Source organism: Carassius gibelio, chromosome A10, assembly GCF_023724105.1.
Source record: "Carassius gibelio isolate Cgi1373 ecotype wild population from Czech Republic chromosome A10, carGib1.2-hapl.c, whole genome shotgun sequence".
NCBI classification, from domain to species: domain Eukaryota; kingdom Metazoa; phylum Chordata; class Actinopteri; order Cypriniformes; family Cyprinidae; genus Carassius; species Carassius gibelio.
Genome location: NC_068380.1, coordinates 20293471 through 20307591, shown reverse-complemented (window position 1 = coordinate 20307591; position 14121 = coordinate 20293471). Strand labels below are relative to the sequence as shown.

The following is a 14121-nucleotide window of genomic DNA, read 5'->3' as shown; positions in this document are numbered from 1 at the left end:
TAACTCACCGGATGAACATCAAATCAAACGCCGCCTTTTCTCTCTAAGCTCCAGGAGAGCCGTCCAGTTCCAGCAGATATATCCTGTATGTCAGCTCGTTTTGCATGTGTCTTCTCTTACTATCGCTGTAGAAGCTGAAGCCGAAACTGTGCAGACGAGCATTCATGAGTTTCTTCCAGACAGCAGCTCGAGTCTGAAACGTGTCTGACCCAGACAGCTGGCAGCTGCCCAACACTATTACACTGACCGCTGAAATAAAAACACACCAGACCAATGAGAAGACTACTGTACTAATGCGCTCCAAGGGACTCTTTTTTAAAATAGTTTTTATTTTGGTAGCTTTCATTAATGTTGTCGTCTGAGATAAAGCCGTCAGAAAGGAAGACTATTAAAAACAGACTCCTGTGTATCAGCATGCATTGTTATCTTCCGTGCAAACTCCACTGGGAAAGCCCAGACTATCTTTCCTGTCTGAAAGACCGTAAGAAATGATAGTTACCGTCTTCATCTTTTATTGAAGAACACGTGCAGACAGAAATCTTCATTTGATTCCACTTCAGTGCATTCTTCAGCAAATCTCTTGTTTCGCTTCAAGCCATTCCTCTCATGCCAGCAAATGTAGTTCTTGTAGTCCTTGTACAGGAACAAAAAAAATGCTCTTCATGAACTCCATGTAGCCTACATCTCCAGGATATATAACGAAGTTATAGTTGAAGTTTGTGTAACTCAGTTTACGTTTAACTGTTTAAGTTTCCAGCGTGTGTGGCGGGTTATAGTCTGGTCTCGTGCTCTGTGACTGACCGGAGATGAATAGTAACCGGTGCGCGTGCAGGACATCAGAGCTGATCTGAGACTGAAGCAGCTCTCCTCTCAAACACTGGCTGCAGGAGAGAGAGGGGAGGACAGGTGAAAACGACGATCAATTCAACACGATTAACAAACATTTTTAACAAACGTGTCTAATATTCAAATCAAGAACATGCCCATATTTAAGTCATATTTCGAATAATAGGCGATTTAAAAGAATTAATTTTTGAAATCATTTTCAATATAAATGACAATTTACCACATCGACACAAAAAAAGAGTTCTATATACAATTAGAATTATATTAGGCAACTGTCGATTAGACTGATTCGACTGATTATACTTAGACTTGTGTCCGATTTGTAAATCTGAATTTTTTTTATGTATGGCCTAGATTATGTTTTATTCGCAGTGAAGGAGAATAAAGGCAAAACCATGGTTAACTGAAGCGCATGTGTCTTCTTTTTCCAGATAGGCCTACTATAATACAGCAGTGGCACACTGAGACAATTAATCAACAACAGAAAGAAACAAGTTTTTTTAAGTGTCATTATCTATAAAATAAAATTAAAATGCCATTAAAAAAAATATGTTCTCGTGTTATGAAACTATTTCATTTGCATTTAACTCTAGACATTTGGACGCTGATTGAGGTTTGTGGCTTAGTTTGCAGCGACCCCTTGTGGTGACTGCGTGACAGTGCACTGATTTACTGAGTCCTTATTTTAAAACCCATAACCTCACCTTAACTGTTATACTACCAGTGAGGGATATTAATTAATTACATGCTATCTGGATTACGTTGTCAGTTTCCAGAAATGAAGAATGTATAATTACAGTATATATACTGGTTTAATAATTATGCAGTTACTAAACACTGGTGATAGCTGTGAAACACTATGTCTTCCATGACCCTCTGTAACTGTTGATTCTGGAAGGCTGGACAAAAATATTTAAAACCTGAAAGACTTTGGGTGTTTGGTGTCATTGTTGTTTTCATGTTTATTTATGTTTGTTCATATAATGCATGGGTTCACAAACGTTTTTGCCTCTTAAAATAAAATATTTACTTGAAATATATCTGTGTCAAGGAGAATGCACAAATAGACAGAGAATGGACAAATGTGGTCCATACAGAAATGGAAGCCTGGATAACACACACTCAAAATTTGCGTAGGTTAAGTAATTTATTTTGGCAAGGAAGAAAATTCTAGCTACCAATGGACGATTTTGAAATGTGATATATTTCTAATTAAATTATACCACCTTCACCTGTTAGTACAATCCAAATAAAGTCCCAGTGTTCGTGAAACTTCCACCTAGCCTTTTTTCCTACGTCTCATGATGCTTTACACAAATTATGGGTTGGGAGATAGGTCAGAACCGCAATAATATAAACAGAAAAAAAAACAGACAGCAGAGGGTAGGCTAATCAAGTGAAATATGTTAAACGCATAATGTAGAGACACAACAAGTTTCTATAACAGCTTGCATGTCTTCTGCATTCATAGCAACTAAATGACTTCATTTTACTGTTTGATTCAGACTGAGATATGTTTATCAATGGATCATACAGTACAGACCAAAAGTTTGGACACACCTTCTCATTCATAGAGTTTTCTTTATTTTAAATTGTAGAGTCACACTGAAGGCATCAAGGGCTATTTGAGCAAGAAGGAGAGTGATGGTGTGCTGCTCCAGATGACCTGGCCTCCACAGTCACCGGACCTGAACCCAATCGAGATGGTTTAGGGGTGAGCCGGACCACAGACAGAAGGCAAAAGGGCCAACAAGTGCTAAGCATCTCTCGGGGAACTCCTTCAAGACTGTTGAAGACCATTTCAGGTGACTACCTCTTGAAGCTCATCAAGAGAAAGCCAAGAGTGTGCAAAGCAGTAATCAAAGCAAAAGGTGGCTACTTTGACGAACCTAGAATATGACATATTTTCAGTTGTTTCACACTTTTTTGTTATGTATATAATTCCACATGTGTTAATTCATAGTTTTGATGCCTTCAGTGTGAATCTACAATTTTCATAGTCATCAAAATAAAGAAAACTCTTTGAATGAGAAGGTGTGTCCAAACTTTTGGTCTGTACTGTATATGCATAAAATGTAAGATTTCTACAAATCTGTGTCCATGAAGAGACAAGCTCATCTAGGTAAACTTTACAGTTATTGTTTTTGCTGTGAATCTGTCTTAATACTGTGATTTTATTTTGAACAGTTCACAAAGGGGCAGCTGTGGCCTGTGGGCTAATAGTTAGAGAGCTGGACTGGTTACTAGAGTTAGAGAGCTGGACTGGTTACTAGAAGGTTGCAGGTTCGAGTCTTGGTGCTGGCAGGAGTTGTAGGTGGTGGGGAGTGAATGAACAGTGCTCTCTTCCACCCTCAATACCCATGGCTGAAGCGCCCTTGAGCAAGGCACTGAAGCCCCAGTTGCTCCCTGGGTGCTGGATCTATAGCTGCCCACTGCTCTGTGTGTGTGTTCACTTCTCACTGCTGTGTTTGTGCACTTGGATGGGTTAAATGCAGAGCACCAATTCCGAATATGGGTTGCCATACTTGGCAAAATGTTACTGTATGTCTTTCACTTTCAAAGAGAGAGCCGGAGGACACCAAGAGTGCTGACCGTGACATCTTTAATGAAAAGCCTTCTAAAGAGGAAGTGATGGCCACGACGTAGGCACAAGGGCGAAAAGAGTTTCAGACTGTGCCATCATTCACACCACAATGGGCGACATCCATATCAATCTCTTTCCTGTGGAGTATGTTTTTATTTTTCTTCATTTTATAGCTGTTTGGCCTGAGAAGGGAGTATGTTTATTTATTTATTTGTTTTTGTTCCTCAGATGCCCTAGAACATTAGAGAACTTCTGCATCTACAGCAGGAATGGTTATTACAACAGCCACATATGTCTTCGTGTCATCAAGGTATGAGCTCCTGTCGAGTGTTCAGACGTGTTCCTCGGGATTGGTGGATGTTTGAGGGATGTGACCTGAAAGTGTGACTTCGTGTAGGGCTTCATGATCCAGACCGGAGACCACACGGGTACAGGGATGGGTGGAGAGAGCATCTGGGGAGGAGAGTTTGGGTTGTTTACTCTAATCAGTCTGAAAAAGCATCAGAGAAAGACTCAATGAAACCAGAAAGGGGTCAAAAACGGGCACTGGTGGAAGTGGGGGTGGTGTTGGCGCAGTGGATAAGACACATGCCTTTGGTGTGAGTGACCAGTGTTCGAATCCACTGTGAGACACCAATGTGTCCCTGAGCAAGACACTTAACCCCTAGTTGCTCCAGAGGCGTGTGACCTCTGACATATATATAGCAATTGTAAGTCGCTTTGGATAAAAGCGTCAGCTAAATGAACAAGTCATTCACTTTTCTCCAGCAATTTGGCAGACAGCAACAGTTGAGTCAATTCAATTAACTTTTAACACTTTAGTATAGGGTCCAATTCACACTAATAACTACTTGCTTATTAGCATTTCTATTATTAACATATTGGCTGTTTATTAGTGCTTATAAAGTACATATAATGCATGACATCCATAATCCTACCCAATACCCTAAACTTAACAACTACCTTATAAACTATTAATAAGCAGCAAATGAGAGGTTAATTATTAGTTAATATTAATTAACTAATAATAAGCAGCAAATAAGGGGTTAATTGAGGCACAAGTCATAGTTAATGGTTAGTTAATAGTGAGAATTGGACCCTAAAATAAAGTGTGACCAATAGATGTGTCATCTGAGCTGCTTGCTTGACTTTGTAAAATAAAGTACCTTTAAAAAAAATATATACATATATTTACATACATACTCAGGTTTTATTAGTGATGCATCATTCAGTTCAGTGTTTTTCAGCTTTGTTTTTAATAGCATTATATTATGAATGGATATACAAAAAGCCATCATCAAATCAACAACAAACATGTGCACTGTGCTTCTTGAGAGGCTTCTAAAACTCACATTAATGACAAAAACTTCAGATCCTCCTGCAAAGGGGACAGGGAAAGGCTTCACAAATGCGTTTATCTAAGTACAGTTAGACAACATTACATAGCAATGAGGATCAATGTTTCAGACCAAAGGATGGTTCCTAAAACCAACTAATGCAGATAATGTGTCAAATAATGGAGCGTTTACATACAGCCACGTCTGTGTTCTAGCTGAAGTACACTGATGAAACAATATTAATATCATGTAACAGTGTTTGCTTTTGTTAAGATTATAAGAATTGACATATTGATAAGAAGTGGACCAATGAGCGAGTTTATACATTTGTTTTTCTTTGACAAGTACAATGCTTCTTTAAAATATAAATAATCAGTAACATTTTTTTGTTGTTGTTGTAACAGATACATCCATCTCTCCATGTGAAAATACACCTACTGTACAACTATGCACCAGTCTTAAGACCACAAAGTACATTTCAATAAATAGTTACAGGCTCATTTAAAGCCAAAAATTAACGATACCCATAACAACAACAAAAGATTAATGGTATGCCTCTGGGTGAATCTCACAAAAATAAATTTTTGGTCACATTTCACCCCCAGAATAATTTCAATTTTGCATAACCGAAGAGAAAAAAAAAAAAAAAAAGAACTATACTGCTTGTTTCTCTAACATTCAAAATTTTTTTAGCATTGACATTTTCATAAAGATTAAGCACATTATTCTCCATACAAATGTGCTGAAATTCTCATTGCCAATTATGATTTTCATTACTGTACTATGATTTATTTTAATAACAATCCATGATGACAATACTACCATGTGTAGCATTTCACATGTATGAGAATTAGATTTATTACATTCCATTAATAAGATTATGAGGGTAAAATGTTACAACCAAAAACCTCTCAAAGCTCCTAAAACAGATGTAATAATTACTGTAATAACTGTAAACTGTACCGTAATTCATGTTATTTACATGTTTTGTGAAATTCACCCCATTGCTTGCATGTAACTTTGGAACAATGGCAATGGATTTGATCACAAATCCTTTCTTACTATTTTAGTAGCTAATCTGTCACATGAACAGGCACTTCTCATTGCAGAACCCATGAATCTGGTGATTTATGTTTAGTTTGATCCAGACCTAAGGGGCTTTGCCTACGATTAAAACATTTAATAGACCTATTTAAACCTTGTGTTGTTTTCACAGAACACTATAGGGATTTCATGAGGGCGTCTGTACAGAAATGACCAGTCTATTTTGCACATCTACTATACATATGCGCTAAATATCTCCAGGCATTAGTTTATATTACACAAATGACCAAAATGAGTGAACTGACCATTAAAAGAGTATCATAAACTAGATGTTAAAGGAATAGTTTACCATCTGATATGTAGATGAGTTTGTTTGTTTCTTCCTCAGATTTGAAGAAATGCAGCATTGCATCACTTGCTCAGCAGTGGATGCTCTGCAGTGAATGGGTGCCGTCAGAATGAGTCTAAACAGCTGATAAGACATCACAATAATCCACACCACTCCAGTCCATCAGTTAACATCTTGTGAAGTTGTGTGTTTGTAAGATAAGAGTTCAAGACATTTTAGCTGCATCCATAATATTGCTTTCTATAGTGAAAAATAGAGAGAAATACCCCAGATCAAGCACGGTTTACAAGCTAAAACAGTCCGACACGGTTCTAAATGAATATGTGGGTGGATTTTAATGTGAGAAGACAACAGCGAAAGAGGAAGCATTTTGGGGGGGGGCTAGAAGCAATGGTTAAACATGTCTTAATGTTAGAAACACACAGCTTTTAGTTTCACCAGTCATTAATTGATAGACTGTGTGGATTACTTGTGGATTTTTGTGATGTTTTAATCAGCTGTTTAGACTTATTTTTACGGCACCCATTCACTACAGAGGATCCACTGGTGAGAAAGTGATATAATCTTGCATGGCCAGAGGGTGAGTACATTTTCATCAAATTTGACTTGTTTTGACAGAAGGGACAGTAAGTTTAGTAATGTTCGTCAACTTTTTTTTAAAGCAACAGTCCGGGTTAAATATACATGTATGAACATCATCTGTGAATGTATTGGGACACTGTAAAAACCAACAAAAATACTTTTTTACTGTAAAACATGTATAGTGAAGGTCTATGGGACATCCAAAGCAACAACATCTGCCACTGCATGTTGCCTTGTATTTAACCTGGAGTCCTCGCTTAAATCACTCCTATATAAGCTCCACTTATGTACACCATTGAGCCACGAACACACACAGCAGCGAGTCTACTAATGTATGATGGTATGATGTGGTAGTGTGGGTAAACATGAGCAGGGTGACTGCAAATGGCATGGACCAGCTTGAGTTTTAAGTCAATTAAATGTGGTTGAGCGTCCTTCAGGCCACATCCAGAACTCCTGCGGCCACCAGCTGGCGTGAGAGCCAGTCTAACCCCTCGTGTAGACCCATGCCGCTGCGGGCGTCACAGCCCTGGATGTGCCAGCTGCGGCCGCAGCACAGTTTGTGTAAGCTCAGGAGCTCCGTCATCTCCTCCACAGACACCGCGCCGGGAACGTCCTGCACAAAGACAAATGTTGTTTATGAGTTCAAGGTCAAGGGTTTGATTCACAAAGAACACACACTGACAAAATGCAATAATCTGCCAAATACATGTAACATAAAACAAATACATAATACATATAACATGTAAAGTAAATAAAATGATTCCACATATATTCGTTGAAAATCCAGATTTAAAAAAAAAAGGTTTTAATGCCATATGAGCAAATGCAATATTCACAACCAAAAAAAAAAAAAAAAATGAATTAAAAACATTATTTCAGGTCTATGATGGGATCTTTCCCTACTGACAAATAGAAACATAAGCTAAAGTGTTAGAAAGGATACTTGACATATTCAGTTCTTGGAAGCATAATGCCATTTGACATTATTTATAGCATAACTTATGTTTATAACAAGGCTGATGCTTTGAGAAAGCACAGTAGTTTTAATATCTGGTCAGGTAAAATCTAACTTTACTAGCTATTTTCAAATACAGTAAAGAGAAAATTAAAATGGGACAGACATATTCATTAAAAAAAAAATATCTAAAATGTTTGTGGAATACTTTAGAAAAAATACCTTTATTAAACACAGTAAAAATGTCATCAGATATGTATAAGGCACATGGTTTTGTATGAATATCCCCCAATTCAGAACTTCTAATTAAAATAAACATTCGTCAGATGTCTCACCTGTTTGTTGGCGAAGATGAGCAGCAGAGCATCTCTGAGCTCTTTCTCTGTCAGCAGTTTGGCCAGTTCACTGTGAGCCTCCATCAGCCGGTCTCTGTGACAGCTGTCAATCACAAACACCACCGCTGGGAGACGACAGGTGGCCAGTTTCAGTCATGCACACTCATCATGCAAGTAATGTGACAGTGTGAATTTTGTCATGAACAAAGACACTGTGAATTACGATCTCCACAAGTGATAACTTTGCAAGAACGTGACTGGCATGTTTCAGTACCTTGTGTGTTCAGATAGTAGTGTTTCCACAGAGGACGGAGTTTATGCTTGCCACCCACATCCCAAATGGTGAATTTCAGGTTTTTGTATTCAACAGTTTCTACATTAAATCCTAAAACAGAAAGAAAACCTCTGATTATCTAAACAACAAGGCATGTTTGGATTTGTGTAGATGTATTGCAGTTTCATGAAGATACCTATAGTCGGTATGGGCTGCATAAACTCATCTTGCTTCAGTTTGAAGAGAATAGTAGTTTTGCCAGCTCCATCTAATCCCAAAGTCACAACTCGGATCTCCATTTTTGGACCAATGTGCACACGGTTGTCCTGGGGAAAAGAAGGACTCATAAGTTTTATTAGGATGATGATGATAGGTCCTGTTTTTGTCTGGGTTTAGTTTTCCTTTCCTATTGATTTGCTCTACAGCCCTTAAACATTATATGCATTCATATTTGCATTGCTTTGATGATCTGTAGATCCCACCTTCTCCCACAGCATGATTGGTCGATATATATATATATATATATATATATATATATATATATATATATATATATATATATATATATATATATATATATATATATATTTATTAGGGCTGTCAAATGATTAAAATTTTTAATCAAATTAATCAGAATTTTCAGTGGATTAATCATGATTAATCACTATTTGCCACTACACCTGAATCCTAACCATTTTTTTTTCTGAAATGCATACCAAAAGATAAATAACAGGACACAGATACATAATTTTCATGTATTGTTTCATCATGTGGTTCTTTTTTTCTGAATTTCAAAAGTTTAACATTTACTTAGATCAAATTTACCTGAGCACTATATCAAACCATGCCATTTAACTACAGATAGTGTAAGAGTTTTAGGTGAACCAGTGGTTAAATATAGCCACATATCTATGAAATTATGCATAGAGAAACTCGAAAGAATGAACTCAGAAACACAAACATGTGCCACAATCACATAAGCAGCACTCTGGGCACTCTTGTTTTTGGGAGGTGTTCATTTGCTCTGCCACAATACTTTAGGATCGATATTTTCACGTTCTGAAGGCTTCAAGTGCCAGTAAAACCAAGTAAAAATGCATATGCTTTCCCAAACAGCTGTAATTTTCGCTGCATTGCATGTAGGCGTTCTGCGCATGCGCGGTGTGAAACACAGGACGCTATAACACAGTGATCCTCAAATCTGGCTCGCGAGATCCACTTTCCTGCGAAGTTTAGCTCTAACCCTAATCAAACACGCATGAGTTTGCTAATCAGTGTCTTTAGGATCATTAGTAAATCACAGGCAGGTGTGTTTAATTGGAGTCTGTGCTAAACTCTGCAGGAAACTCGCGAGCCAGATTTGAGGATCACTGCTATAACAGGAAGAAGAAGCTCCAGCGTATCAACTACCAAAGTCGTCTCTGTTTATCGAGCTTGGCATGAATGTATTTGAGTGTAACCGGGGTAAAACCTTAAGCTTCTTCGGTGTTTTCGTCACTATCTTGAGAATTCAGAGATCGACGAGACTTTCCTAACCTGAATAATTTGTCACACTGCGCATGCTTGAAATGCGTAAAAAAATTTGACGTAATTAACGACAAACAACTAATTAACGCCGTTAACGCGCTATTTTTGACAGCCCTTATATATATATATATATATATAGAAATATATATATATATAGAAATATATATATATATATATATATATGTAGAATATACATTTTTAAATGTCTGAACTAAACTTGCCATGTCCTAAAATGATAAAATTACCTTGGTGAAAGTAACGGGGATGCCTGCATCCAGCTGAATGTGGTCGGCCAGCTCTGTAAACTGCTGCTGCTGTTTCTGAAGTGTCTCTAGTAGTCGGTTGATCTCCTGTTTCGCCAAAATGACCCTGCAGTCATCCTAGTGGAAAACACAAATAAAGCAACTCAAATGCCTGAAGTGCTTCTGATCCCAGTGATTGTGTCAGGTGTTTGAGTCTGTACCTGCTGCAGGGTTTTCTCGCAGTGCAGACAGGCAGTGGACACCTGGGACAGCAGTATGGTCATATCCTCCTGCTGCTGTCGAAGCCAGATCAGTCTCTCTCGGACGTGTGCATCCACCACGCTCAGAGCCATCTCCTCCTGACGACACAGCGTCTCGTGGAGATCCGCAAAATAGGCACGCACGCAAGACCGGGCGCTTTCTGCTGTTCCTGGAACCTGAGAGGAAACCACAAAGGAGTTCATAGGAAATGTATTCAGAGACAAATGCATTAGGCCATTATAAACAACCAAAAAACAGGCTCATACATGTTCAGTGTGAGCCATGCCCATGCTGTCCTCCACGATCTGCTCTCCTCCTTCAATCTGCTGCACGATGCCCACCAGTTTCCTGGAGTATTCTGACACTTCCTCTGTGAATGAACGGATGCAATGTGCCATGTCCAGGATGGATGCTCGGATCTGGTTGGCTTCAGCCTCCAGCACAGCATGCTGGCAAAATGTTTTCATGAAAAAAGATTTAAAAAATTAAATCGGTCTAGGTACAAAATATCCAATTTGCAATAAATCAGAAATGTCTGAATAATCCAAAAACTATTCTTAAATACTAGATCACTGTTTTAAGTTATTTTTCAATGGATGCAGTAATAGTTTCGGTCTACATTATTTTAGTGGTTCTCCCATTCTGTGTTTTCTGCTGAACGTTCCTCACCAAGCAAACTCAGGTGTAAGAATTGTTTGATTGACAGTGAACTGATTTGATTAAAAATTCACTGGCATTGTATTTGATTTGACCTAACTAAACTGAGAAAAACTGAAATACAATAAAATGAATAGCAAATTGATTAAGTAAAATAAACAGGTAATTAAATACCTACTTTTTTTGTATAACTGATACAGAATTGTATGTTTTTTAATAGACTGTATGTGCTATTATAGTTTAAAAAAAAACACAATGAAAGTTAAACTAAAAATGTAAATAAAAACTAAATATTTATTTTACTTCAATTTAAAAAAAAGTTATTTTAAGTAAGGTAAGTAAGTAACTATTTTTAAATGGCAATAATAATAAAATAATAATAAACCAACTTCAGTGTTAATGCACCAGAAACGACACCAATGCAAATGATTATTTAAGCCATATTAGATATTTCTTAAATATGTCAATGCCATTAGCAGCCTAAAGCAACAATGCATCTTAAAAACTGCACTGTTATATTACTAAAATTTCAATGAAATCAGTAAATTTACTTTAAGAATCAATCCAGGATTGAAACTGAATCAAATTTGTGAATGAGAAGCAAACTGAATCAAGAAACCCGAGCCAATATTATAAGCCTAAAGTCTAACAAATGTTTTTGAATTGTTGCGTTAAAGTTCTGAACCTTATGTCCTTGGTGCTTCCCGTACTCCTTGCACACGCAGCACATGAGCGGCCCAGGCTGGCAGCCATCTTCCAGGCAGACAAACTCAATGGCGTGCACCTGGTGCTGTGGACAGAGCATCTTCTCATGGGGCTTGTCAGCCAGCGGCACACGCCGGTGTTTGGCCAGTGTTCGGGTGGAGTGGGTGAGCTGGGAGCACTCCGCACACAGATGTGTGGCACAAACAGTGCAGTACATGGAAGCAGTGTGAGTCTCATCTTCGTCACAGCGGATAATGCACTAATGAAGACACGGCAAAAAATAAAGTCCTTCACCATGATGCAATACAACACAACCACGATACACAACCTAATATACTGCTTTTATAAAAGAAGCCATAAAAGGGTGTGCTATATAAAAATATCTATGTATTTATCTATTTATAAATACTCCTATTACAAAAAAAAAAAAATAATGCACATCTCTAACCTCGCCCATCTCTCGAAGCACATCCTCAGACATGCCGGACTGATTGCTGGCCCCATTCTGCAGCCGTTCAAGCAATTCTAGCAAAGCAAAGTTCTTCTTCAGGCCCCACACACCCGAGTCTCCTGCAGAATAAAATGAGATCGAGTGAGACATTTCTTTCCACTACAGAAAACCTTAAATTAGGATTATACTGTTACATTGAAGAATAGAAAGGCAGTTTTGAACTCACCCAGCTCTGTGGCCTGTCGGTCAAAGGGGCAGCGCACTGCCCTGCCGTGAAGAGGCAGACGGGTCAAGCAGTCGTGACACACCGTGTGTCCACACAGCAGCAGACGGGGCACCTTGTCGCCTTGCAGTGAAAACACATCCTCGCAGACACCGCACTCCAACACCTTGATGAAATAAATACTTTTTTTTTATACAATGTTTTGTTTGAAAAGTGCGTGCTTGCGCTGTCTCTCTTTAATATAACTCACTTGGTTTGATATTTGTTGTCTAATGAAATAATTCACATATATTTACATATGCCTTTCTCGTATACTCATTTTTTTGGAATTAAACAAAATATAAATATCTTAATAGATATTGAATAGATATTTTAAATAACTATTATTAAAATGAAAATTTACAATTTAGCACTAATTAAACACCCCACTATCATCTGGCATGAAAAGTGGACATATACTTCAGTAAATTACAATCATGTCCAGTCCGATGTTACTATGCAGCAACATAGATGTAGGTTATACATGAAAACACCCTTGAGCACAACAGATTTAACCATAATTTAATTACAGCGGCTTTTCAATTTCTCAAATAAGGGTATAATCTGAGCCTAAATAGGCACCTTGGGTTTTGAGACACAGCCTCTCTTCTAGTACTCCAGCTGATAATTTAGCTAACCTGCTAACTAGCTCGGTGCCATTGCTGTCAAAGCTGTGCGTTCATCAATATAACACAATATTTCATAACACTTTAATGTTTAATGAAAGTCATATGTTTATAAATGAGTGTGTAACAGTGTTTAATATAAAGAACGCAGTGACAATGTTGAATGTTGCTATGATTAGCGTGCCAACCCCCTGCAGCAGCTCATTGAACTCCAGCAGAACAAAAATACTATCCAACACATGATTTTTGTGAGCTTAATCTCTAGTGCAGTGGTTATTTATGTAATATTCTTCATACCTTCACTGCAGTAGTAGTTGTACCGCGGCCGTGTCTCACACACGCGTCCATCACCGCTGCACTCGACTGTTTATTTACCCCGACAGCAGCAGCCATCCTCGGACTGAACCATCTGATGACAGGTCGGTGTGAACTTGACACGCTTCTGTTAGACTCGTCCAAGCTTTCATATAGTAAATGAAACATATCAGAAGTACAAGTTCCTTTGTACAAAAAAAAATTTCCTATTATAAAATTGAATCACAGATATTTATTCTATGTCTGAATTAAGTTTTTCCAATCGTTCACATATTCACTCCTATGTGACAGTGGATCAATCCGTCAGCTGTTTCCGGTGTCCCTTGATTTTTTTTTTTTTTTTAATTGACAAAAAAATTAAATAAAACAACAACAAAAACTCTCGTAGGGGAAAAGAGAATACACATGCGTATATATAAATGTTGTCAATATACAACATTTACTAACCAAGCAGAAAACACAACAAAGAGGGCGAGCTACTTCGAAATACATAAGTAAAAGGCTAAAGAAAAGAATGTCATACGTTTAAAAAATGAGTGTGTAACAGTGTTTAACATGAACGCAGTGACAGTGTTGAATGTTGCTATGATTATAGGTAAAAAAAACTATTTAAACTAATTTGTAAACCCAACAAAGGATGGCATCTCCACTTACTGCAATGAATATGATATTTACCCATAAGAATATTCATATTGACTAAATCTGATACTGATGAATCTACATTATCCATATAAAAGAGGATGTGTGGCAATGTGAGAGTAGGCAT

General features: G+C 37.7%; 1 protein-coding gene across 1 annotated transcript; it reads right to left on the bottom strand.

Annotated features, from left to right (window-relative positions):
* Positions 1 to 4667: 4667 nt before the first annotated feature.
* Positions 4668 to 13608, bottom strand: LOC128021507 (E3 ubiquitin-protein ligase TRIM23). Its single transcript, XM_052608768.1, has 11 exons — positions 13338 to 13608; positions 12379 to 12541; positions 12150 to 12271; positions 11682 to 11960; positions 10606 to 10788; positions 10300 to 10515; positions 10082 to 10216; positions 8506 to 8635; positions 8310 to 8420; positions 8036 to 8160; positions 4668 to 7358 (listed from the first exon to the last, which is right to left on the bottom strand). Exons 1-11 carry the CDS (start codon positions 13521 to 13523, stop codon positions 7179 to 7181), a joined length of 1830 nt encoding a protein of 609 aa, XP_052464728.1. The 5' UTR covers positions 13524 to 13608; the 3' UTR covers positions 4668 to 7178.
* Between the last annotated feature and the right edge of the window lie 513 nt (positions 13609 to 14121).

Bases quoted from the DNA above. Each gene is read 5' to 3' on its own strand.
- LOC128021507 (XM_052608768.1), bottom strand. From the start codon at position 13,523: ATGTTTCATTTACTATATGAAAGCTTGGACGAGTCTAACAGAAGCGTG. The intron at 12,542-13,337 runs GTATGAAGAATA...TATTTCATCAAG, and splicing joins CAACTACTACTGCAGTGAAG to GTGTTGGAGTGCGGTGTCTG. The intron at 12,272-12,378 runs GTGAGTTCAAAA...TTTATTCTGCAG, and splicing joins CCGACAGGCCACAGAGCTGG to GAGACTCGGGTGTGTGGGGC.